Source organism: Pinus tabuliformis, chromosome 4_2 (genome assembly GCF_031772625.1).
Source record: "Pinus tabuliformis cultivar Carrire ecotype Pingquan chromosome 4_2, CPIR1, whole genome shotgun sequence".
NCBI lineage: Eukaryota > Viridiplantae > Streptophyta > Pinopsida > Pinales > Pinaceae > Pinus > Pinus tabuliformis.
Window position 1 is genome coordinate 830,106,537 of NC_142304.1, and position 27,312 is coordinate 830,133,848.

Consider the following 27,312-nt stretch of genomic DNA (forward strand, 5'->3'; position numbering starts at 1 on the left):
ATATGGGTTGAAGCAAGCTCCTAGAGCTTGGTATGCAAGACTTGATCACTATCTACAACAACCAGGCTTCAAAAAGGGAGTGGCTGGAAGTAATCTATACATTAAAGACAGATCAAGGTAAGTTACTAGCTGCTCTTGCTTATGTCGATGATCTGATTTTTGCTAGTAATAATGATGAAATGAGCCATGAATTTTCTCAAAACATGTCAAAAGAGTTTGAGATGTCAATGATAGGAGAGCTGTCCCACTTCCTTGGACTTCAAATATCTCAAACCAGAGCAGGATTGTGTATATCTCAAACCAAATATCTAAAAGACATGCTCAAAAAAATATGGAATAGAGGATTGTGCACCCATGAGCACACCTATGACCACAAACTGCACACTGAGCAAAGATGATGACTCCCCTCTAGTAGATGCAACTCATTACAGGTCAATGATTGGAGCCCTTCTATACTTAACAGCTACACGACCAGACATAATGCAAGCAGTAGGAATGGTGGGAAGATTTCAATCTGCTCCCAAACAATCCCATTTATTAGCTGTAAAAAGAATTCTCAGATATCTAAAGGGAACTTCTGATTTCGGTCTTTGGTACCCAAAGAACTCAACACTGACTGTAACTGCATACACCGATGCTAATTGGGCTGGAAGTATAGATGATCAGAAAAGTACTAGTGGAAATGCATTCTTCCTAGGAGACTGTTTGGTATCCTGGCTCAGCAAAAAACAGTCATCCATATCATTATCCACAGCCGAAGCCGAGTATATTGCTGCAGCAGACTGTTGTACTCAGATACTATGGATGAAGGAAGCTCTAAAAGATCTCGACATATGTACAGATCAACCAATTACCGTTTATTGTGACAACACAAGTGTTATCAGTCTCAGCAAAAATCCAGTGATGCACTCAAGAACCAAACACATCCCAATCAAGTATCATTTCCTCTGTGAGCAAGTAGCTAAACAAAACATCGTCCTAGAATATATCAGTACAAAGGAGCAGATAGCTGATATTTTCACAAAACCTCTTCCTTGACAAGCATTCAAACATCTGCATCAAAAGATGGGGGTTATTTCTTTATCATCACTCAAGTTCATTCATAAAGATGTAGTAGGACAAGGGGAGCAGTTTGACAGGGGGAGTCTGTATGCATTCCTTTGCCATTGATGTCAAAGGGGGAGAGAGCAGAAGAATATTGCCATCAATAACAAAGGGGGAGATTGTTGGACACACATTGTCATTGATGTCAATATGGCAATATTCAAGGAGTAGACAGAGCCACCGAGGGCCACCGAGGAGCAGATGAAGACGAGAGGAGCAAACAGAGCCATGGGACGCAACAAACAGAGCTATTGGAGCCACAGAGGAAGCAGACACAGCTATAGGGAGCCATATATCCACAGATAACACTATCAGGAGCTACCGGAGGAGCAAAGGAGGCATTAACACTATCGGCGGCCAAGAACTATGCATATATGGCAAATATACTATCGGAGCGGAAGACTTGGTTATATATGCAAATACACCATCAACAGCAAACAAACATGAGCCGTCAGATTTCTAGCGAAAAGATCCAACGACTACCGGGTGATAAAGATGCACGAGAGATAGCGAGCAGGGACGACGGTAAACGGTATTGTTCGCACCGCCTTTGGAGGGTGCGCGGTAATCGTACGCGGGCAAGCAATCACAATCACCAGGTGACGCGTGGCAAATGGGACAGGGCAAAAACCGCTTTATCGCGAGTTAACGCGCGGGCGATTCGCGAGATCAGGAGGAGCGAACGTCGTCGGATCGCCTAATGAATGATCGGACGGCAGGTTTAACTTCACGTGGTTTTTGACTAATGTGACAGGAGATCGGTAGAGAAGTTTATATGTATATCGGCAAAACCCCCGATTGCGATAAGATTGCAGACCCGATGGGCATATAAACCATGGTTAATACCATATCGCATCCGATTCAATGGAGCAGTGGAGTATCGACCCATCGGCCATCGGCGATATCATGTGGTTGATGTATAGAGGACCCCTGGAAGCCTTGCAACTGTCGATTGCGATTTCACTGCAGACTCGACATAGGTATAGATACGGGTGCAATGATCCTTGAAGTCCGCCCTTTATCACGTTCACCTATTTTTTGCTCATATTTCTTGTGTAATTGAATATTTGTCTTGCGCGCCGTCTGGAGGCAAAAATACACTAAGGGATGCTTAGGATGGTTCAAGAAACCTAAACGATAGCTCAGAAGGCTAGAATCAAGCCGATTGCGATTGCGATAGGACGTGGCATGTCCGTTAAACGAAACGGTCTCGGTGGATGCTTGTTATCATTGAAAAAACGGGCCTGGGTTACAGTTTTAACACACAATGACCGTAAAGCCAAGAAGTTGAAAGGAAAGCCAGCACAGAGGAAGCCTCAGTGACCAAGGAGAGAAGCTGAAAGATCAAGCGAGTCAGAGGAAACGACATCGACCGAGGAGGAAGCCAAAGAGGCGGTGGAAAGTGGAAACGAAGAGTTAGAGGCATCTGAAATACATAAAAACAAAGTGAGATGGTGATTGATGGATGTAAGTGAGATGGTGATTGATGGATGTAAGTGAGAGAGGAAGCTGAAGAACCGGCGAGAGGAAGGAGAGGCCAGAGAAGTAAGAGAACAGGAGAAGAGCAGAAGCTTAGCAGGCTGGTGAGTAGAGAACAGCAGCAGAACAGTGTATATTAGGGTTGGGTCGGAGCCCAAGAGGTTGGAGCCTCAGAACTAAACAAGACTAAAGTCATTAGGGGCAGGTGCTCCTAAGTGCAGAACCACTGCTAAACAGAGTTGGTGCTCTGGAGGTTGGAGCCTCACTGAAGTCCAAGTTGGAGCTTGGCAACCATTCACAATCAGATATATACTTAAATTGTATTTATTTCATTGCACTGTCTTGAGTTTTAATAAAAGCATTAATTATAGCTGTTGATTTTTGTGTTCTGTGTATACATATACATATCTATATATGCTTTTGGCAATCACTAGAACAATTAAAAAATAAGAAATATTGATTCACCCCCCTCTCAGTATTTCCAACAGCTTGTAGTGTATTTTATTCGATATTTGCCGTAGCACAGAAAATAAATTGTTTAATCGAATTAACATCAGTTGATGCAATAGATTCAGAGTTTTCCAAATTTTCACATGGTATCAGAGCACAAATTGGATGTCGGAGAGCTCAGTGACAGAAGGGAAGAGGAATTTCGAAGCTCTGTATAGGTAGCAATTCGAAACCCTCAGAGGCAACATGGTATTTAATTCGATATTTGCCATAGCACAGCAAATAAATTGTTTAATCGAATTAACAATTAGAAAAATTTACAATAGTTTATGCAATAGATTCGGAGTTTTCCAAATTTTCACATGGTATCAGAGCACAAATTGGAAGTCGGAGAGCTCAGTGGCAGAAGGGAAGAGGAATTTCGAAGCTCTGTGTAAGTAGCAGTTCGAAACCCTCAGAGGCAGCACAGTCCCTTTAGGCAGGAGGGTCAATTTTTGAGGAAACATTTATTTCTCTAAGAGAGTTAACAAAGAATAAATTTTCCATATCAAAGATTATTAGAGGCAGAGGGAGCAGTAGTATTTTCCTTGCAGAGCAAAACTTCAGCTAAGACAGGTATTTTGCATCAGTTTGTTGGTGCAGAATAGTGTCTGGAGATAGGAAGAGCACACACTAAGGGAATTCTTTCCTCAGGGAGTTTTCCAAATTTTCACATGGTATCAGAGCACATATTGGAAGTCGGAGAGCTCAGTGGCAGAAGGGAAGAGGAATTTTGAAGCTCTGTGTAGGTAGCAGTTCGAAACCCTCAAAGGCAGCGTAGTTCCTTTAGGCACGAGAGTGAATTTTTGAGGAAAATTTTATTTCTCTAAGAGAGTTAACAAAGAATAAATTTTCCAGACCAAATATTATCAGACGCAGAGGGAGCAGCAGTATTTTCCTTGCAGAGAAGATCTTCAGCTAAGACAGTTATTTTGCAGCAGTTTGTTGGTGCAAAATAGTGTCGAGAGGTAGGAAGAGCACACATTGAGGGAATTATTTCCTCAAGGAACTTCTAGTCTAGAAGTTCGATTTTTCATTGCAAAGCAACAGTGGTTGTGAGAATATTTTCCCACTCCAGCAGGAAGTGTGTAGAGCCAATCAGCAGCTGCGCAGAGGAGAAGAGGAGTTCAATTTTTTGTAGAGATGGCATCAGCAGGGCTGAGAGATCAGGATCGATTGGAACGAGCTTCCAACTATGTGATCTAGAAGGCAAGAATTTCCTGTCTTCTAGATGAATATGAACTCAAAGCCTACATCGACGTAGTGGTAGCTATCCTCACAGATGCAGATCAAATGAAGACCTACAAGAAGGAGATGGCAAAAGCAAAGAGGTTGATTCTTGATGAGGTCCGAGATCACGTGGTGTCTCACATAGTGGGCAAAGATTCTGCCAGGAAGATGTGGGAAGTTATTGCTACGTTATACCAGGGATCTTCTTAGCAGCGAAAGATGTATCTTGAGGAGAATTTGAGATGTACCAAGATGCGGAAAGGGGAGCGCATAGACCCCTTCCTCACTAAGATTCAAGATGTCTGAGACCAACTGTCTGCATTAGGGTCAACGCCCCAACTTACAGAATTGGTGTGGTTAGCTCTAAACAGTGTTTCTGAAGATTGGCAGGTCTTCGTCCAAAGTATTCTAGGTAGAGACAAGTTGCCATATTGGGATCGAATGTGGGTTGATCTACAAAAAGAGGAGATGACGCTAGATTTGGTGAAGAGCACCAGCAGCAACAGTGGGATGAAGCAAGTGAAAGAAAAGGAGAATGTGGCCCTCACATCTAAGGGGCAATAGGAGCAGCGCAAGAGGAAGAAGGACCTTTCCAAGGTCAAATGCTTCAATGTGGTGAGCTTGGCCACTACAACACTCAATGTCCTCTCAAAAAGAAGGACAAAGAGGAGAAGCAGGATCAGCAAGCTGCATCCGCAGAGATCGACAGGTTGTTCTCCAAATTGGAGGAAGAATTTGCCATGATCACCAATATAGTTCCACGAATGAGGTGTGGTGATTTGGTTTTGTAGCACCAAAGAGCTCCAAGATGGGCAGGATTCTTGAGAAGGTCCACCTCATGAATCAATACCTTGCTACGGGAGCCCATAGCATGCAATAGCAGGATGGATCAATGGCAGATAGTGTAGCCAAATGCTAGAGTGACAGATGTAGTAGCTAGTAGCAGTTAGATACCGGACAGTGCAGTGCAGAGTTGGCAGCAGTGCAGTTGGCACAGAGTAGGGTTAGCAGCAACGCAGAGGCTTTAGTGACAGCGCAGAGACTAGTAGCATTCACAGACTTGGGAGACAGATGCATCATACTGATCACAGTTGATTCAATATTTTGGATGTTTTTCAGTTGCAGAACAACAAATGGAGGGAGTTGCAGTGCAATTGCAATGTTGGCAATAGTTCTGCAGGGCCAGCAACAACACAGATACAGCGTATATCAGAGTTGCGCAGTAGTTGGTGGGCAATAGTAGCTAGACATCAACAGTGTGACAAGAGGTGGTGCAAAGACAGGGTGTTGCTTCAGTGGGTTGCAACACTAGAACACATTCCTCACTAAGAGGGAGTGCTATTTTTTGTAGCATCGAATGTGTTCTAACCACGAAATTTGGTAGAGAGTCTACGATACATGTATTCTCCAAAACCCATAAATCGTTTCTGAAAATTCCACCTAGAGACGACTTAATTAAGATAATTAATCAATTTTTTAACGTTTCCTAAGTCTAAACTCAAGAAATATGATTAATTAAAGGGTATTAATTAAGTCGTGGTGAGAATCTTCTAGAAAAATATATGGATCAAGTTCTAGTTAATCTTAGCCATCAATTAAGTTTTAATCATAGTCGTTGATTAAGAAGAAACTCGATGGGGCTTGGAGAAGACACACCAGCAGTTGGATTTCGGATTTCACTGGTAGATCAATTTCCAAAGTACCAGCACTGAGTTGCTGGAGAGAGAGTTAATGAGCTTGAAGCAATGAGAGAGGGGCAGGGTAGGCCATAGGAAGATTTTCCAGCTCAGGTGAGTGCATTGTAGAGAGGCAGTGCGGGCCACAAAGAGGCAGCGTAGAGCTAGGCAGAGGTAGCGCAATGCTTGAAAGGGGATTTTGTATTTTGCTGGGGAGAAGCAATGATTCAGTGCCAAAAGTCGGAGAGAGAGTCTGGAGGACAAGAGGATCCATCTTCTAGACAGCAGCTGATCAAATAGCGAGAGGGAAGCAGTTCCGAGTTGTAGGACGCAGTACTGCGTAGGCTAAAGCATTGACTGCGGAAAGGCAACAGAGAGTATCTCAACTTGAGCCAAGGTCAATGTCGGATCGCCAATGGGAGTGAGATTTTTCTCACTATATTTATTGTTAGCGAGAGGGAAGTAGTTCTGAGTTGTGGGACGCAGTATTGCGTAGGCTGAAGCATTGACTGCGCAAAGGCAACAGAGAGCAGCTCAACTTAAGCCAAGGTCAATGTCGGATCGCCAGTGGGAGTGAGATTTTTCTCACTAGATTTATTGTCAATGATTTCTCTATATGGATTACTAGATTTGAGCATCCATAGTCTTGTACTCAAATTTACTACTACATAATATTAAAACTCTCAGCCGCTGCACCAGTTTTCCCAAGTTGGGTTTTTCCGGGGACTTACTCCAAAAATAACTATGTATTTGTGTGTGTGTGCATATATTCTTCCAGCATTTTTATTTCTTCCGCAGTATTTATTTTGTGAAGATTGCAATGTATTTAATTCGATATTTGTCATAGCACACAGCAAGTAAATTGTTTAATCGAATTAACATCAGTTGCTGCAATACGATTCAGGGTTTTCCGAATTTTCACAATATAGAGAGACAAAAAAGAGACAAAGAGATAGATATATAGATGGAAGGTGAAGGGAGGGAAGAAGAGAGAGAGAGATATGGAGGGAAAAAGCATGTGTGTTTAAGGGTGATGGGTGTTAAATTTTGGTAGCATCAGATGTTCTCTAGCCATGAAAATTGGTGGAGAGTCTAAGGCACATGAGATCTCCAAGACCCAGAAATTGTTTGGGGAAATTCCGCCCGAATGGAGAGATATTAAAATAATTAATATTTTTAATGGGGTTCTTAAGTATAAACTTAGGAAAATTAAAATATTAATGTGTATAATTATAATATGGGTGAGAAAGTTCTAAATAACGAGGATCAAGCCAGATCTAATCTTAGTCAATGATTAGGGACTTAATTTTGGTTGTTGATTCATCAACAAGAAAAGTATAAGAGGAGGCTTGAGGGTCAGTTGGAGATACACCAAGTTGATCAGTCAATTCAATTTTATGGGGCAGGGTTGGCTAAGAAATCAAGTTAATGATCTATTGCAGCGAGGGGCAGTTCGACAAAAGGCCGAGAATAGCAGAGAGGCAGTGAGAGTGTTGAAGAGACAGCGCAAAGCCTAGGAAGGCTAACGCAGAGGCAGCACTGATGCAAAGGTTGAGGAGGCCAGTGCAGAGGACGCTGAGGGCCAAGAGGCTAATGCAAAGGCTAACGCAGGCAGCACAGAGGGTTGTAGAGCTGACGCTGGGTTGAAGAGCCAACACAGAGGAATTTTCGTGGGGCAAACTAAGAGTTGGTTAGCTGACACAAAGCCGTAGAGGGTGACGCAGTCTTTGGAGGGTGACGCAATTCCTGAGGGTAGCTTGGAGCAACTTTTGCTGTCGAGCTAAGGGAGCAGTCGAAGTCACTGTGAGGCTATTCATCCAGTTGCTGATTAGTCGGAATATCTGTCTCCGAAGAAAGGTACTTCTGCAAAGGAAAATCTCTAAAGGGTGAGCCATTTCTGGCACCCTAGTTGTATTCAAAAAACTTAATAATAATAAAATCCCCATATCTACTGCATCAGTTTTACCGCATTAGGTTTTCCCGAGGACGATTGTCCAAAAATAACGGTGTCCCTTGTGTTGTCTGAGTTTATTTCATTTGTTGATCTGTATATTTTTGAAGGCTGCTATTGTGTTTATTACAATGTTTATATGATTAAATAACTTGTTAATGTAAAGAACAAGTAGGAGATAATAAACTAGAAATAGCAGTAGGGATTTCTGATGTGTTAAATTCATAAATTTTCACATGGTATCAAAGTTTATTTCATTTGCTGATTTGTATATTTTTGAAGGCTGCTATTGTGTTTATTTCAATCTTTATATGATTAAATAACTTGTTAATGCAAAGAACAAGTAGGAGATAATAAACCAGAAATAACAGTAGGGATTTCTGATGTGTTAAATTCAAAAAATTTCACATGGTATCAGAGCGAATGCAAATCGCAGGAGGATTGAAGACGCCAGCAAGAGAAATTTGAAAAATTTGCAACAGAAGTAGTTGTCCAGAGAGTGTTGTTCCATAGCAAAAGCAGCAAGAGAGGAAGTGGCGTAGAACCTGCGTCATCATTTCGAGCCAAGGGAAGGGCCAGCGCAGAGGCAAAGAGAGGCAGAAGAGGCTCACGAAGAGCCACGTCATCCTGCTCAGCCAAGTAGGATTGACGCAGTTGGCCGGAGGGGCAGATTCAGCGTTTGTCGGGATTGCGCAGAGCCTAAAAGGCTCAGTTTCTTCAGTTGCCGGGGCTTGGGGAGCTGTGGGCAGATTGTGATTTGAGGAGCTGGTGGGACGTTGTTTTTGTCGATACAGAACAGTGTCTAAGGAGACGGAACCAAGGTAGAGGGAATCACTACCTTGATGGATTTCTAGCCAAGAAATCCAGATCCGAGTTGCAACGGCAAAGGAGGATTGGAGAGGAGTGACTCGACAGTTGGCAGGAGGATTTCCAGGAGGGAAGTCGAGACTCAGAGGGAGTCTAGAAGAGGATCAAAGATGGCAATCAATGGATTGAGAGATCGGGATAGATTAGAGGGAGCTTCCAATTTTGTCACCTGTAAGGCCAAGATCCTAGCAATCCTGGACAAACATCGCATCAAGGACTTTGCCTTGAAAACCGTAGTTGTCCCAGTTGACCTGAATGCTAATGAGAAGTATAAGTTGGCCAAGGCAAAGGCAAAATGCATGATCCTAGATGAGGTCAAAGATCATGTCATACCACATATTGTTGAGAAGAACACAACAAGGGAGATGTGGGAGGCATTGACCACCTTATACCAGGGGTCTTTCATGCAACAGAAAATGCTATTGGAGAATCAATTGCAGTCATATCAGATGCAGAAGGGAGAGCTGAGAGATCCATTCCTTCTCAGGTTGCAGGAAATTCGCGACCAACTTACTTCCGTGGGGTCTACAATGGATCCAGAGTTTATGGTCAGGACTGCCCTGAATGTAGTCTCTGAGGAGTGGAAGACATTTGTCCAAAGTATTTTGGGCAGGGTTAATCTTCCCAGTTGGGAGGAGATGTGGCAGCTTTTCACCAGAAAGAGATCAAGAGGATGACCAAGGCGGGGAGTGGTGGCAAGGGAGGTCGAGTCAAGAAAGAGGAGGAGGATGCGGCTCTAGCATCTGCAGGACAACAAAGGAAGATGAAGAAGAAGGACATCTCCAAGGTCAAGTGCTTCCAATATGGGGAGCTGGGACATTATGCATCCCAGTGTCCCAGGAAGAAAAACAAGGGAGACGCTTTTGATTCAAAGGCAACTCCAGCTAAGGCGGAGAAAGAGGTCAAGACGGATGACGATTGTGCCATGAGTGTTCATGCACCTCTAGAGAAGAGGTGGGGAGACATCGAGTTATAGTCAAGAGGACTACATACTAGGGGCGGGATCCTTGAGGTGCCCAAACTCTTAGATCACATCCAGCTACGAGAGCCCTTAATGACAGTAGCATGATGACAGGTGTCGGGAGGAACAAAGTGTGATGGAGCGGTAAGGTAGGGCTAGAGTGCAAAAGGTTGTAGCAGCGCAATAGAGGTTGCAGTAGTGTGAGAGGCACAGAGGTCTTTGCAACAAAGGGAGCACAGAGGCAACTTCAGCATCACGAGGCTTCCAGACTGACCAAGATGTCAGTGGTTGGATAAAGTCAGTTACTTACTTCTCAGAAACTGAGTTCCAGTGCAACAGTTAGTAGTGGCAGTGCTATGGGCAGCATGATGCAGCATGTTGAGATGGAGCTGCAGTACAGATGTAGCAGTGGCAATGGCAATGGCAATGTCATGGGTAGCAGTACAAGGAGCAGCAGAAGATGTGAGGCAACAGACCAAGCATCAGCACAGGTATCGATGTGGAAGATCAATGTGACGTTTCTGTGGTAAATCATTACTAGAACACATTCCTCGCTAAGAGGGAGTGTTAATTTTTGGTAGCATCGAATGTGCTCTAGCCATGAAAATTGGTGGAGAGGCTTGTTAATCTAGGTTGTCATTGATGTATGAAGTAGCTGGGATGGAAAATATTCTTGAGATGCTACAATGTCATTGATGAAGATACCAAGCCACTAATGAAGAAGTGCCAAGTGTATCTTGATGATCTAGGAGCTCTTGATGATCTATGTCATGAATGTCCTTACCTTTGATAGTCTTGATGATCTTATGAAGTCATAACCTTAGATGTCCTTACTGTTATCACTCAGGTTGTTCCCAAAAGTTGTAAGAAAGGGAATACGGCCGAGGTAACCACAAACCAATCTTTTAGATACAGATTCTAGCCAATCTGCATCCAGAGAAAGCTTTCTCTTTATGATTTAGCTTTGTTTTTTAGGGTATTAGGCTAGTTATGAAGTTCAAGGGTTTTGTTTTGAGTTTGGGTGGTGAGATTCAATAGAACAGTGAGGTAAAACTGAAGAGTTCAGTCCATTGGGCATGATGGAGTCAAAGAAACAAGCTTCCTGGATTCGGTTTCTAACAGAGGATGGCATCACAAAGCAAGGTAGTCAAAACATGGAACAATTAAAAGGTTGGAATCAGATGGAATGGATGCAAACGAGTGAAGGGCAATTAAGAATCCTTCATCATATTGAAAGAGAGAAAATGGGTGATCACTGTTAAGGAGCAATTAAGAATTCCTTAGCAAATAATCAAGATGAGAGAATCAGAAAACAGGAAAAATTAAGAATTAACTGCTTATACTAATTCTGAAGAAAACACAGAGAATAATAAAGACTAAAAACAGAGTGCAGCTAAGCAAATTCTGAATTAATCTTTTTCTTTACTATTCAGATCATGAAACATAGATGATATAGTAAACAAGATACTGTAAAACACAAGGTAGAAAGTACTCATTGATCCAGGGGTTGATTCAAGAATTCTGTAACAAGTCCTCAACATCAATTCCTCATCCAATAGTCCAGATAACAAATGTTTCCAACAGTTTTTTATTCCAAAATATCTGAGTTACAGCAAAGTCTAGAAAATCTACACAGACCCAACCTCTTCAAAACTCTGATGAAGGAGGTATTTATACAACAAAAATATGTACAACAGATATCTCATAAAAGCTCTGAGATAATATCTAAGTTTAACCTAAAATAATTTACAAGAGAAGATAGAAATGGCTCGGAAAAGATATCTGATACTGTGCTGGAGGCTAGCTCTTTAGGGTTCGGCTTGCAGGTGTCCTTTGTAGCTCTGTGCCGACTATTTGTCTAAATTGCTCTTAACTTCTAATCTGCTTTTCTTTGTCGGCTCTGATACTCTTTAATTCTGATTTGATTTGCTTTTAATTCTGCACTGATACACTTTATGGCTCCTCTGATACTCTTTGACTTTAATCATCTTCTTTAATGCTGAACAGACCCTGCTCACCGCTTTTCTGGCACAAGCAAGACTGCGACATGTTATCTCACCGCCTTCCTATGGTAAATCATGTCTCTGAAGGTTTCTATTGGCCGGAGTAACAAAATATCCCTGTATATCTTCATTTCTTTCTTCTGTGAACTGGGAATCCTTCGGCGTTGCCTCGAACTATATTTAAAAGGAAGAAGACTGTGAACTGGCGGTTTGATTGAAGCCGCGAGCTCATTGATGGAGCCTTTGTAGTCCACAGGCAGTCGAAACGTTGGAACTGAGTCAGACGATTTCAAGCCTGGAGCGCCACTCGCAGAAAAAATACAACAAAATGACCTTTTTTACCCTTTATTGACAAAAATGAATTTTGGCGAGAAATATTGGTTCGAAGGACAGATGACGTCAGCGTGACATCAACATGGGGTATGGGACAGATGACATGACAGTGACATGGCAGTACGGATGGTGACATGGCGGGTGACGTCAGCGAGGGGTGATGTGGCAGGATGACGTCAGCGAGGGTCAGCAGGAGGGTGGTAAGTTGTTTTGCCCGCACCGCTTTCGGGCTTGGGCGGTTTCGGGCGGAGGGGCAGCGAACATGCTGGGCGGTCGATGCGTGGCACCTGTATGGCGCCGAAACCACCAATTCCCCGCAGCTTAACTTTCGGCAGTCGGGGGGTCGCAATATAGATCTCAGCTGTAGGATGGTGAGGTCCAGATCAGACGGCGGGCGTTGAATGGAAATGGCAAGGAGTTAAACAGCGGGGACCCAATCATTCAAACTGTTATTAATTATATCGGGGGCATTCTCATTGGTCTGCGGGGGAATGCTTAAGTTATTAATTAACCAAATGTTAATTAATCCTTTGCGCGGGAAGGGTTCTTAATAAATTCCAAACGAATGTATTAATCCCATTGGTGCAGTGATATGGTTATAGTTTAACCAGAGTTGGGATATTAACATTTGGGGATTTTTATTATAAATACATAATACGAGGATTGGTTATATTTACATGGGATTTAATATAATAAATGTTAATTTGTTAATATGAAATTTGAATTGAAGCGCTAAGTATAATGTTAGGCTTAGGGTAAAAAGAGGGGTTTATACAAGGAAGATGGCTAATCCCTAAGTAGAACAGATTCTTACTTACGCAATCATTTTGCAATGGAACGAGTGATTTTTAGGATATTAAGCAAATCTTAATACCTTTGGGGGGAATTAGTAAATGATTTGGGGAAAAGGAAGAAGGGGAGTTAGTCATGCCTCGCTTGAGCTGCTCCAAAAAATGTCTGCCACTATTCTTGTGATAGAGATGATAGTTAACACATTTTAAAAGACAAAACCTATCACAAGTCTCATTCTGCAACACCAAAACTGCCTACCCAGCCTACTTTGCCTAGCATTTTTTCCTCCTTCCACTTGGGTGCACTTAGACTAGCAAAGCCTCTCAATTTTTCTTTTCTTTACATTGTAAGCCTACCTAAGTCTACACTTATTTCTTCCAAGGGCTCCGATTAAACAGTTGAGCTTCCTTTGCTTCTCTACCTATCTACTTGTCTGCCAAGATTAAACAGTTTGGACAAAATTTTATTCTCTATCTCTAAAAACATGAAATTCAAACATGAACTGGCCAAGATTAAGCTGTTTGGCCATTCAACAATTGTGGCATGAAGTTAACAAGCTGCACACAATGCTTATTTGCAACAATGAAAAAGTAGTGGCATTTGGACTTGCACACTTTGCTGGTCTATTTTTATTTGGGGTTCATCTCTTTTCATTTTTTCTTTTGACCATTTTATTTTTTTCACCCTTTGATTATTCTTTGAGGGTATACCCTCTTTACATTTTTTAAATTTTTTTTTATTTTTTCATAATATGGAAACCTTTACAGCAAGGAAAGGATGAACATATTACAGAGCTCAACCAATCAATCATAAAATATGACACCTATTACTATAGGGGTATAACACTTACCTCCAATGATCTTGATAATGGAAGACTATACGATGATGACGAAAGACTACATGCTGCATATGATTGATGATACATCACTATCTTGGGGACATGATGACATTTATGAGCCTAGGAGCCTTGATGAAGAAACCAAACAAAAGTAAGCTCATCCATGAGAAGCCCATCCATGAAAAATGTTGTTGTCCTATATTTCTGCACTAAATAACGACCAGTCACATTAAAAATTAGTTTTCACCTCCTTAGAGGCAGAATCTTTCCATGAGACCTACACCATCTTTTAGAGCATAATTTTGCCTTTCCAATGAGCTATTACACAGCCCAAAACTCAAAGAGGTTTGAAAGTTATGAATTTTTGAGGTTAATTTATTAAGTCTTGACAGTGAGCCAACCTTAACTTGGCTTACTCATGTCGGCTAGCATCAGAGATGTGTCCCTTCATGTTTAATCGAAAATCACTATAAATATATGTCTAAATCTTCATTTTTCACCATGAATTAGATCAAGATTTCAGAGAATAATCACAGAAGAAACAAGAGGCCGAGGAGGACTACAATTGGGCAAATACTTTCTATGATTGGGCTAAACAAGGACGTTCTCCATTACAACTCGGACAGTTAAAGGACAGTCAGCATTTAGAGAAGCTCGGATTACTTACAAGCCTGTTGAAAACTTTACCTCACCTCAAATTGCACCTCCTTAGAACCTGTTCAGAACTCAAACAGTGGACTGCTACCACTCCATTACAACTCAGACAATGGTCTATAGCATGAACAGAACTGTAATTTATTATAAGTTCCAAAATTGTGCTATATTCTGAGCTTGGATCTATTATGATCCTTCTTCTGAAGATCCAGTGAAGTCTATTTTTTTTACCTGTGGTGGATTTTGTGTGAACTTGTGGTGACTTATTGTAGATTTGTGAGTGTTTGGAGGACCTGTAACAACACTTAGTTGTAATATCTTGTTATAGACCTGTGGAACCTTAGTACAGACCTGTGAAGGTACCCTGTTGTAGACTTTATGGACCTAAGTTGCAAACTTGTGGAATATCTTAACCAAACTTACCTCAAGGAATGCTCTGTTGGAATTAAAGAAACATTTGAAGGGTTCATTTGAGTGTTTTTCTGGAAGCCATCATTTGTGGGAGACTAGTGAAGACTGGAACTGATCTTGAACTAGACTTGAAGCAATATTTTGGAGCAGATCAAAATAATCTTGTGAGAAGTCTAAAAGCATATGTCAAAGACACCTTGTAGCAGCAAGATTGAAGGCATCATATGAAAATCTGTTGTGCATATTTGAGAGAAGTCATTCGAAGACTGTTTTGGAACAAATCCTTGTTGCAGCATCCTTGAAGACAACTTAAAAAACCTTGAAGTCATCGTTGAAGAATTGTTTTGAGCAACACTTGAAGCAGCGTTTGAGGACTCCTTGAAGCTGATCTTGACTTATTGCACAAATATATTAAGAATAATGGTTGGAAGTTCTTTAAAGCAGGCTAGATAGCTGGAAGTAGCATATTGAAGATTCGTGGAGATCCTTGGAGACATGATGCTTTGTTGAAGCCCTCATGGAGTAACCTTGAAGATCTTTGCTTGGGTACAATGAAGAGCAGTGGTGACACCCTCTATGAAACAAGGTTGTCATTGATGATATGGCGTGACGATTAAGTGAAGGGATTGCTGAAGATTGACAGGGCTCGTTGAAGAAGACTTTGCGAGCCGTGAAGTTCAACCTAACTTATCTTGACAAAGCAAAGCTAAAAGATTGGTGTCCTTGGAGTTGGAGCTCCTAAACTCAAGGTTGGTGCCTTGGATAAGATAGAGTCGAAGCCCTAGAGGTCGGAGCCTCACTAAAGTCCAAGTAGGTGCTTGGCACATCCCAGGTTGGACCCTGGGTGTCTTCATCAAGGGTTGGAGCCCTACCCATATTGTACTTGATTCGTTATAAAGATTATATTAATAAAAGTGTTTACTTCTATTGTTCATTTTTGTGTTCTAAATATAAGTGATCTAACTGGTAAAAGTAACAATTGAAAATAAACGTTGATTCACCCCCCTCTCAGTATTTCCAACAAGGTTAAGGCACATCAGATCTCCAAGACTCAAAAATCGTTTGGGGAAATTCCACCCGGATGGAGAGATAGTAAAATAATTAATATTTTTAATGGGGTTCCTAAGAATAAGCTTAGGAGAATTAAAATATTAATGTGTATTAATATAATATGGGTGAGAAAGTTCTAAATGATGAGGATCAAGCCCGATCTAATCTTAGTTGTTGATTAGGGACTTAATCTCGGTTGTTGATTTATCAACAGGGAAAGTATAAGAGGAGGCTTGAGGGTCAGTTGGAAATACACCAAGTTGATCAGTCAATTCGATTTTCTAGGGCAGGGTTTGTTGATAAATCGAGTTAGTGATATGTTGCAGCGAGAAGCAGTTCGGTAGAAGGTAAAGAATACATAGCAAAGAGGCGATGAGAGTGCAGGAGAGACAGCACAGAGCCTAAGAAGGTTGACGCAGAGGCAACCAAGATTGACACAAAGGTTGAGGAGGCTAGCGCAAAGGACGCAAAGGGCCAATAGGCTGACGCGGAGGCAGCAAAGGCTGACGCAGACAACACAGAGGGCTGCAGAGCTGACATTGGGATGAAGAGGCAGCGCTAACGAATTTTCGTGGGGCCGTAGAGGGTGACGCAGTCTCTGGAGGGTGATTGTATACTGTGAGCTGATTGCAATAGCTAAATGATGATAAGTCTAAGCCAATGTTCGAACTATGTGACACTGTTTGCAATAGCTAAATGATGATAAGTCTAAGCCAATGTTCGAACTATGTGACACTGTTTGCAATAGCTAAATGATGATAATTCTAAGTCAGCCATAAAGAGTTTGTGGACTGATTCCTCACTATTCCTTCTACGTTTTAATAGTTAAGGCAAAAGTGAGTTGAATTTTGAAAACTTATTTGTTATATTCCAGTTTTGGAGTTGTGAGGGCATTCTTTGTTTTAGATTTTCAAGCCTTCCAACAGTTATCAGTCTGAATTATGGTCACTTGACTTTTGAGAAAAACTGTTAGGCATAAGCCCAATATTTGTATACATCCCCTACAAAGAGGCCTCTACTAATAAAAAAATTATCTTTTCGGAACAAGGAAAACAAAACATCCTTTTCTTGAACAAAACAAAAAAAAGCAATTTATTTATATTTACAGATTGTCCCACATTTTGGCTCTAATTTTCTCTGTTGAGTAAAATTAAAATTACCCCTTTGTATCTTCTGCTAATATCCCTAGCAAGTTGCAATAAAATAAACATAGATACCAAATACTTTCCAGTTAGTGCTCTTTTGAATCAGGATAATCAGCATAAGTTATTTGTGACTAACTCTAACCGGTTTACTTGAACAGGAAATATGAAGCTATTTACAATGAAAATTCAGTGATGCATATTATCAACTGCAGGTGTACTGTTGAATAGGGAAGTTCTGAAGCAAGCAAATATACACAACAACAATTAAAAAGACAGAAGTCTCAAATCACCTTAACAAAAGGAAAATTAACTACATTCCAATAAGAATTTGAAATCTAGAAAAGGTATGTGTTTATGCAATGAAGAATTGAGAAAAAATGTTTACTGGAAATGACGATCTGAAATGAGTGTACTCAAGTTGGAAGCAAGGTGAGATGCTCACAAGGTAAGCAATATTCATATTTCTTGATGCGCTCTTGTTTCAATTGATTCAATGAAGCTCTGCAAAAAAACAGAACAAGGTACCAGGTAGAACAAAGAATAGGTCATTTTCCTCCATAAAAGATAAAGGACAATTCCGTAATCATATCAGAATGCCAAAACATAAGTACGGTACAATAATCAGAGAAAGATCCAAAATTCAAAATCAAAGGACATAGAGGAGTATTGAATTCAAAAACAAAGGAAACAGAAGAACTGGTCCACAGCTGCCAACAAGGTCAAATAAGACATAAATCAAACGGACTACATCTAAGAGGCAAGATTCAAAATGCTTTCGGCAAAAATATTATCAAGCTAAAAAGCGTTATTATAACAGAACCAACTCAAGACTTTGATAGTGCTTCCCTTCATAATGGATTGCTCTTTGACAAGACTTAAATGGTTATCAATATTGAAGAAATCCAGAACGAATTGAAGGATGATGTGTCATGACAAGACAGATAGCTACAATTATTAGAGGTATCAAAAGATACTCACCTACGCTGCATACATTGCAAGGTATAAATTCGAGTCTTCAAATACTCAATTTGAAGAGGCCTACAATTGCAAATTTTAAGTTATAAATCAATGAATGCAATAGCAGTGTCTTATCAAACTTCATTTAAATATACAATCACCAAAAAAATGGAGATTTGGGTAGAAATTCTATAGCACATAAAGTAAAATACAATTTTCTGATCTAATAATTAATGTTTAATGATTTTCAAACAGTACTTCTCATGCCACTGATATCATTGAATAATTACACAGAAAATATCAACTGTAAATGCAGCGGAAACAATAAAGATCATAGAAAGACAACCATGTACAATAGACAATATTTTTCACCTAGGAAATCCAACCTTGGGAGAAAATCCAACAATCTTTTCTTAAGGAGAAAATGTCATTTCAGCAAGGTTTACAAATTAGGAATTTGTAACAATATTACAAGTCAAAACAACAATCAAACCTGGTCAAACTGCTGCTAAATCAGTGAAAAGTCAACTCAATCAATGCTGGTCAAACTAGTAAAAATCAACTCAAAAATCTACTGGGTGATGGTCAACAATCAAACTCTACTTGTGGTCAAAGTCAAACTCAACATGCGATCAAACCCACAAGTGCAGATTGCGGTCAAAGCTTACAATCAACCCACACATGTGGCCTTGTGGTCACCAATCTACGATCAAGTCAAAATCTGCTTTAATAGGCTCAAGGGTGTGTCAAGATTTACGCCACAATTCTGATTTATGCTCAATGTAGTTTATCTCTCGACTAAGCCAAAGGAAGACTCTAATTTGAGCTCTATGTTAGAGCCTAGAAGGGTTGTTTCAATAGAGATATGTTCAACCACAGGAAGTTCGAAGTTAAGAGGGTGTCGAAGCTCATAACAGAGTCCCTCTCAGCCTACACAAACAGTCCTCCAATAGTGTTGTAGCTACAACACTTTATTGCATCCTTGTCTACAAGGAAGACACATCCAAACACAAGATATAAACACACCAAACAGTCCACTTATCCTTTACATGGGCTGCCTCAGAGTTGCGGCTCTCTCACCCAAGGAAACTTGCACCCAAACAGATATACTTTCTCTACAAACACAACTCCTTACTCTTGGACGCCCTTGCCTCAGTTGTTGTCCTGTACTTCTTTTTTTCTTCTCTGAATTCTCTAAACTTAATTTTTTTCTCCTAATCCAAACTAGACACAAATATACTTGTTTGCACCTGTGCAAAGGGACATGTCTATTGGAGGGACACGTCTATGACTTAATGAGCCTACCTGAGTCGGTTGACAGCCATGGTTAATGTGACATATATTGCATTCAAAAATTAATATCTCTATAATGACATGGAGTTAGGAGACAAGTTTATGCTCGTTGGAAGGGGAAAATGTCCTTTATAAGCTGGTGGAAGAATCATTTTAAGATGATGTCTTGAATGATAAGAAATATATTTTTTCTTTATGACAGTCCTAGAATATAGGACAGACCTTAGGATTTTGGAATAATTTTCTAGATAAGGGTTTATAAGGATTTCTCATTTCTCATACATTAATGCATTAAGACTAGGATATTAGAGTTAGGGCAAGGTACAAGGGTTCCTAGAGTTTGCATCAACAAAGGCAAGGGTTTCATTCATGCATGTGAAGGTCTTCTTCATAGGCTAAGGGTTCCATACACTTAGGCTTTCATTTGGTTGAGGGCATCATAACTAAGGCATCTTCTAGAGCTTAGGGCATCATGTAGCAATCAAACATCTAGGGCATAAATGCACTTAGGATCTAGGGTTTGCTCACCTAGGGTTTGCACATGCACATCTAGGGTTAGGGCATCATGAATTTGGCACCTAGGGTTTCTTCACAGTGTTAAGGTTTCACCTTAGGGTTCTCAACAAGCAATGCTAGGGTTAGGGCATTAGCATAGACCTAGGGTTTCCATCGTCTTCAACAATGACATCATCGTATTGACATCAATGACAACTTTGTCCAACAATCTCCCCCTTTGTCATTGATGGCAATACTCTCCCCCTTTCAAAATTCTCTCCCCCTTTGACATCAATGAAAAATGGGGTGCTTTTTCTAATAGTACCTTTCCATTAAGTGCTCATCATATTTTCTCCCTTTCTTCATCAAGGATAGTTCTTCATGATAAGTACGTTGCTCTCCCAGTTCATCATGTTGGTCTTTTTGTCATAGATCTACTTCTACTATTATAGTATTTGACTAGTGCTCCCCCTAATAGTATGCATGATCTTATTATGATGCTCTTAATTGATCAACAACAAGTATTGATGCCTTGAGTATTCAAGACACATTCGTTATGTTCTTTTGGTGCAACCTGCCTCCTTCTCCAAACCTTTCTGACTCTTTCCCCATCCTTGGTTGATGATTCTTCAGATTGTCTAAGGACCCACTTTGATTGGCAATCTCTAGCTAAATGTCAAACATTATGGCATTTGAAGCATTCAGTTTTGTACATGAATGGCAGAGCATAACTTCTGTCGGTAAGCTCATTGGAGTATCTCCTTGCACTTTATCGTTGGGGAACTGATTGGAGTCCTCTTTGTTATATGCCTTGCAATCCTTTGCCGTGAGCTAAAAATTTGTACAAGAGTAACAACAACCAAAAAATATACTTTGATACCTAGAGAATAAGGATTGTCTTTGTGCACTTCTGAAGTTGTTTTGTCTTGTCATTCTCTAATGATATTTATTGCTACCTGCAATATCAACATTTTTTCTTGGAGCATAGGTCTTACCAATGTTATTTTGACTCTTCTTGCTTTTATTGGAGCTGGGGGTATTAGCACAACTTTGAAGCTTCTCCGTGTTAATATCTTTTGATGCATTAGGGTTTGCATCATTTTTGCTAGAAGATTCACTTGCATAACCAAGACTGGATTTATCAAGAGGAGACCCTTGACGATTTAGTATATCATCCAAGGTTTGAGAACTCTTTTGATTCTTGTTGAGATCAACTTCTTTCCTTACAGAAACAATCTCTTAATTCATCTTTTCACGTTCTTCATCTTTCTTTACTAGTTGGTTTTCCATTGCTTCCTTCATCCTTATTGCTTCACATTTTTGGTCCTTAAGAGAGATGACATCTAATTTCAATTTGAAGATCTCTTCATCCTTTTCTTCTGGTCAACATGTCATGACATTTCTTTCCTTTTCTACTTCATCAATTTGTCTTTCCAAGAGGATTAAACCTTCCATTACATTGCGACTCCTTGTGCTTCTTTCTTCACCTATTCTAGTTGAGCTTTAAGGGAGGAGACTTCTTTCTTATATTGACCAATTTCTGCTTCAAATTTGCTCAATTCCTCAAGTCTTTGTCCAAGATGATTTGACAGATTATCTTCCCTTCTTTTTGCTTCTTCCAATTGACTTGTCATGGAGATGACTTCTTCATTGTGCCTTTTCTCAAATTCATGCAATTCCTCCTTAAGTTGGGTGAGATCCTCATCCTTTTCTTGTACTTCATGCTTTAAAAGAATAACTTCCTTCTTTGTTTTTTCAAGGTCATGATCAACATCTTGTACCTGCTTCTTGAGTTCCTCATTTTCCTTATTCAATCTACTTATCTCTTCTAGAGCAACTTCAAGTTTTTCCTTGAGATCTTCTTTGAGGTCTTCTTCATTTTCTTCATCTTCTAGGTCTTCCTTGCTCTTGGTGTCTTTATCTACCTCTTTTAACTCTTGATTAACTTCATGTTCTTGCCCACCATCTTCTATATTTGAGGTCACGAACAAAAGTCCTTTTGAATGAAGAAATTGAAGATTTTCCCAAAGCTTTTTTGCTGAAGAGTATTTCTTCATTTTGACTTTAATAGGATCTAGTAAACTACTCAAGATTGCCTTAATTACTCTTGCATTATATTCCTTGGACTCCTCTTCCATTGTGCCTTCGATAACTACCAATTCTCAAATTTCAGGGCCTTGAGCCATCAAAAAGAATTTCATTCTTTGTCTCCATGACTCATAGTTTGTCCCATAGAACAACAGAGAGCTTTCCCACATGATTTTCTTCTGTTTTCACGGTTGAAGAAGAGACATCTTTAGAAGGATTGGAGGCTTTCTTCCTTGGCTTTGCCATTTGTGTTCTAAGGATCTACCTTCCAACTGTTAGGCTATGAGTGAAGCTATTGGCTCTGATACCAATTGTTGTAAATACTAAGAGGGGGGGTCAATCAGTATTTTGTTTACAATTGTTACTTTTATGCCAGTTAATATATCTTAAATAGAACACAAAAACTTTACAATGAATCAAGTACAATAATAGATCAGGGCTCCAACCCTAGATGAAGACTCTGATCTTCAAAACACCAGGCTCCAACCTGTACTTTGTCAAGCACCTACTTGGTCTTCTTAAGTACTCTAATCCTCTAGGGCTCCAACCCTCTTAGCTAGATCAGGCTCCAACCTGGTCTTCTTGAGGAATCCAATCCTCTAGGGCTCCAACCCTTTGCTTTAGATCTTTAATATGGATTCAATGGTTCTTCAAGGTTCCCAATATCTTCTACATAATGGCCTAACAATATTTTCTCCTTCAACAATGCCCTCAATTGATCTCCAATACGCTTATCTCATCAATGACAACTTTACCATTTGCAAAAGGTGCCTCCAAGACTCTTCATCATACCCAAGTAGACTTCTCCAAGGTTATTACATGAAGGCTTCAATTATGCATCATGAGGTATCCACTAATGTCTCCAAGTAAGCTTTTAAAACAATTTTCAACAATACTTGCCCCAACAAGATGTCTTCAAGATACTCCCACTACAACTTTCAAGATGGATTTCCAAGATATACTAATCAAGAAGATCCCCAAGACTTCTTCAAGTTCACTTTAGGATGTATTCACCAAGAGTCTTCTTAAACAATGGTCCAAACTATGCCCAATATGTTGCTCTCAATGTCAATCCAAGTTTGCTTCGAAGATCCTTCAATAATTGCTCCAAGGAAGTTGCTCTAGGTCTTCAAATGCTTCAAATAGTTGTCCAAACTAAGTCTTCAAACCTGCTATAAATCCACCTTCAAAAGGTCTTCAATGTGCTACAAAAGGGTATATCATGACTGTTTGAAAAAAAAGACATTCAGCTGTTGCTACATCACTGTTTTTAATGCTGGAGCAAAACTGGATTCTAATAGCCTTAAAAATGTCGCACAAACACCTTCAATAAACTGTTATACAAAGATCTCTCCCAAACTGCCTTTAAGTCAATGCCCCATTGAAGCTAAGATAAAGATAGTCTGAGAAACGCTGCTTCTTCCAAGTCAAAATCAAGGGTGTGTCAATATTTACTCCACAATATTCTCAAAGTAGTTTAATATCTCCTGAACTATTTAGAATATGAACAAACCCTTTCTGGTTATTGGAGCTCTCATGTGCCCCAACATCTCCACCAAATTTCGTGGCTAGAGCACATCCAATGCTACCCCAAATCAACACTCCCCCTTAGCGAGGAGTGTGCTCTAGTAATACTCCTCACTGAATATCACCCTGATCATTCGACATCAGTGCCTGTGTTGATGCTAGGCCCGCTACCCACCATCCTCTGCACTACTGTATCCTGTACTGCTGCCCATGGCTCTGCCACTGCCACTGCTGCATTCGTGCTACTGCTGGTCCTTTCTCCCAGCATTGCACCTCCTCTCATCATGTTGCATCGTGCTGCCCATTGATGCAGTGCAACTCAGTCACTGAGAAGCAAGTAACTGATCTCCCAACTCTGACCTCTCAGTTGGGCTAGAGACCCTCCTAATGCTGAAGCTCCCTCTGCCGCTAACAAGTGTTCCCTCCCTGACCTCTACGCTGCTGCAACAACTCCCTGCATCTTGCATTTTTGCACACCTCTCTGTGCCATCCTACACTGGTGCAACACTCCTATGCCTCTCGCACTACTACAGCCTGCTAGCCTCGCGTTGTCTCGAGACAACTGCACTGTAGCTTTCTCTGTCGCTGACAAGTGCTCCCTCTCTGACCTCTGCACTACTGCAACAACTCCCTGCATCTTGCACCGTTGCACACCTCTTTGTGCCATCCTGCACTGGTGCAACACTCCTATGCCTCTTGCACTACTACAGCCTGCTAGCCTCGCGTTGTCTCGAGACTACTGCACTGTAGCTTTCTCTGTCGCTTCATCCGCATCCGTCTCTACCCACATCAGCCAGTCCTGCTACTCCTCCTCGAGGCTCTCGTAGCAAGGTCTAATCCAAGAGGTTGGGTACCTTGAGAATCCTGCCCCTCATCGTCTGTAGTCTGCCTGACTACAACTCGATGTCTCCCCACTTCCGCTCAAGTGGCGCATGTGCACTCATGGCACAGTCATCGTCTGTCAACACTTCCTTCTCTACCCTTGTCGGTGTTGCCTTAGTCTCGAAAGACTCTCCCTTGCTCTTCTTCCTTGGACACTGGGTCGCATAATGACCCAGCTCCACACAGTGGAAGCACTTGATCTTGGAGAGATCCTTCTTCTTCCTCTTTTCCTACTTTCCCTCAAATGCTAGGGCAACACCTTCCTCCTCCTACTTGACTTTGATCCCCTTGTTACTACTACCTGTCTTCGACTGCCGTCTAATCTCTCTTGGCGAAGAGCCGCCCACATCTCATCCTAAGGTGGAAGTGTCCCTATGCCTAGTATACGCTAAACAAATACCTCCAATCTTCTGAGACTGCATTCAGGGCCATCCTCAACATCAACTGTTGATCTGGCGTGGCTTCTATAGCAGTCAACTGATCTCGGATCTCGTTCAGTCCTCCGAGGAAGGTGTCGATCGGTTCTCCCTTCTCCATCTACTACGACCTAAACTAATTCTCAAGTAACATTCTTCTCTGCACAGAGGTATGTTGGTACAATTTCTTGAGAGCCTCCCACATCTCATATGTCGTTTCCTTCTCGGCAATGTGTGGTACTACATGGTCCTTGACCCTATCAAGGATGATGATCTTGGCCCTCGCCATTGCCTCCTCGTACTTGTCGTTATCATTGGGATTGATTGGGATAGCTATAACCTTTAAGGTGAAGTTCTTGACACGATTTCTGTCAAGTACGGATAAGATTTTGGCCTTCCAGACTGCGAAGTTCGACGCTCCGTCCAGTTTATCCTGGTCTCTTACTCCGTGTAGTGCCATGATGCTCTTCTACTTCCTTCCTAGAAGTTCTCTGTTCGACTCCTCCGAGTCTCTACTTCCCGTTTGGAATTTCTCTTCTGGACTCCCTCTGAGTCCTGATTTCCCTCCTAGAAATCCTTCTGTCGTTGTCGAGATGCCCTCTACTCTAATCGTCTTGTGCAACCGCACCATTGATCTAGGTTCCTTGGCTAGAAACCCTCGGTAGCAACTCCCTCTTCTTGGCTTTGCTCTGTCAGGTATTGTTTTGACTACAGTACCTCACCAACTCCACTTTGCAATATTCCCAAAGCCTTCTAAACCCCAGCAACCTGAAGGTGAGAGCTCCTAGGGTCTACGCAATCCTGGCACCACTCCTCATCCAACTGCGTCAGCCCTCCCAGCTTCTATGTGGCTCTACATGAGGCTCCCTTTGCCTTCCTTAGCCTCTGCGCTGCCTCTTCCCAGATCACCCTTGATGATGCAGGCACTGCATCACCCTTCCCTTGTTGTTGTTCTGCTAGAAACAGCTTCTGTCACCTCGGGACAACTATTTTCTGCTACTATTGCTCCGCTCGGTTGATGTCTTCAGTTCTCCAGTGATCTGCAATCACGCTCTAATACCATGTTGAAGTTTCTAAATCTACTTAGTTAGAAACCCTCCATGCACTTTATCTGATGTATTCCTACCTACTTGTTCCATTACTTACAAGTTATTTACAATGTAAATACAGAAAATAAACACTAGTGCATGCTCAACATATTAGTGCATGCTCAACATATTACAGATCAACAACTCAAAGAAACAGAAACAATCACACCATATGACACCATTATTTTTGGACCAATGTCCCTAGAAAAATCCAATGTGGGAAAACCGGTGTAGCTATCTAAGGGTTTTCTTATTAAGTAATATCAGAGTACAATCTAGGTGACGAAACTGACCTACCCAATAGAGAATTTCCTTGGCAGTAATACCTCTCAGTTTGAGACAAATCTCCAGGCTGAAACCTCGCATAATCCTTCTGGCAGCTCCTCAGCGCCAATCTGCCCCTGAAACCCCAGCGTCTGCCCTTTCTGGACTGCGTTAGCCCCTCTCTACCCAGCGCTGGCCCTGCATCACCCTGAATGGGTCTGCATCAGCCTTAGGAGGCCCTGTGTCAGCCTTCTGGCCCTCTGCATCAACAACGCTGGCCTCTCTAAGGCTCTGCGCAACTCCCAGCTGCCTCTGCATGGCCCTATGTGAGCCTTGGCGGCTACTATTGGAATTTCTAAGTCTAACCCATTAGAAACCCTTCATGTACTTTCTGATTTATTCCTACGTACTTGTTTTGTTAATTAACAAGTTATTTACCATGTAAATACTGGAAATAAATACAAGTACATGTTCAACACATTACAGATCATCAATTGAAGGAAACAAAACAAGCACACAAGTGACACCGTTGTTTTTGGACCAATGTCCCCAGAAAAACACAATGCGGGAAAACCGGTGCAGTTATCTAAGGGTTTTATTATTATGCAGTTTCTGAATACAATCTGGGTGCCAAAACCAGCTCACCCAACAGAGAATAATCTCGGCAGTAGTACCTCTCCTTCAGAGACAAATGCTCCGGCTGAAACCCAGGATAAACACTCCAGCAACTCCTCAGCTCCAATCTGCCCCACGAAAAACCCCAGCGTCAACCTCTAGGATTGTGTCAGCCTCTTCTGCCCTCTGCATCATCTTTCCCAGCAGTTCTGGCAGTTCCACAACTTCTGCCCTCTACGTCAGCCTTCTCGGCTGTTCCGGTAGTTCCCGGCAATTCCGGTTGTTTCTGGCAGTTCTCGCTTCTGCCCTCTGTGTCAGCTTTCCCGGTTGTTTCAGTAGTTCCGGTTGTTCTGGTATTTCCCACCAGTTTCGATTGTTCCTAACAGTTCTAGCTTCTGCCCTCTGTATTAGCTTTCCTGGCTGTTCCCGGTAGTTCCAGCTTCTGCCCTCTACGTCAACTTTCCCGGCTGCTGCGTTGATCCTCCCGGTACTATCTCTACCTCTCTGCTTCTGTATTCACTGCCCCTCAACTGCAACTCCAAATTACTCTCTCAACTTTCTCAGGAAACCCCGCCCCAGAAAATCGAAATCTTGATCTCTTGGTGTATTCTCCAAGTGACCCTCAAGCCTCCTCTTATACTTTTCTCGTTGACAAATCAACAGCCGAGATTAAGTCCCTAATCAACGGCGAAGATTAAATCTGG

General features: G+C 41.4%; 1 protein-coding gene across 2 annotated transcripts in view; it reads right to left on the bottom strand.

Moving 5' to 3' along the window:
* LOC149172245 (protein HEAT INTOLERANT 4-like) overlaps positions 1 to 27,312 on the bottom strand; it is an 87,110-nt gene that overhangs the window by 14,529 nt on the left and 45,269 nt on the right. For both annotated transcript variants that reach the window (XM_089424273.1, XM_089424272.1), the window contains 2 exons: positions 17,962 to 18,021; positions 17,426 to 17,484 (listed from right to left, as the gene is read on the bottom strand). In XM_089424273.1, the coding sequence (XP_089280399.1) occupies positions 17,426 to 17,484; positions 17,962 to 18,021 (119 nt within the window). The remainder of the gene's footprint in view (positions 1 to 17,425; positions 17,485 to 17,961; positions 18,022 to 27,312) is intronic.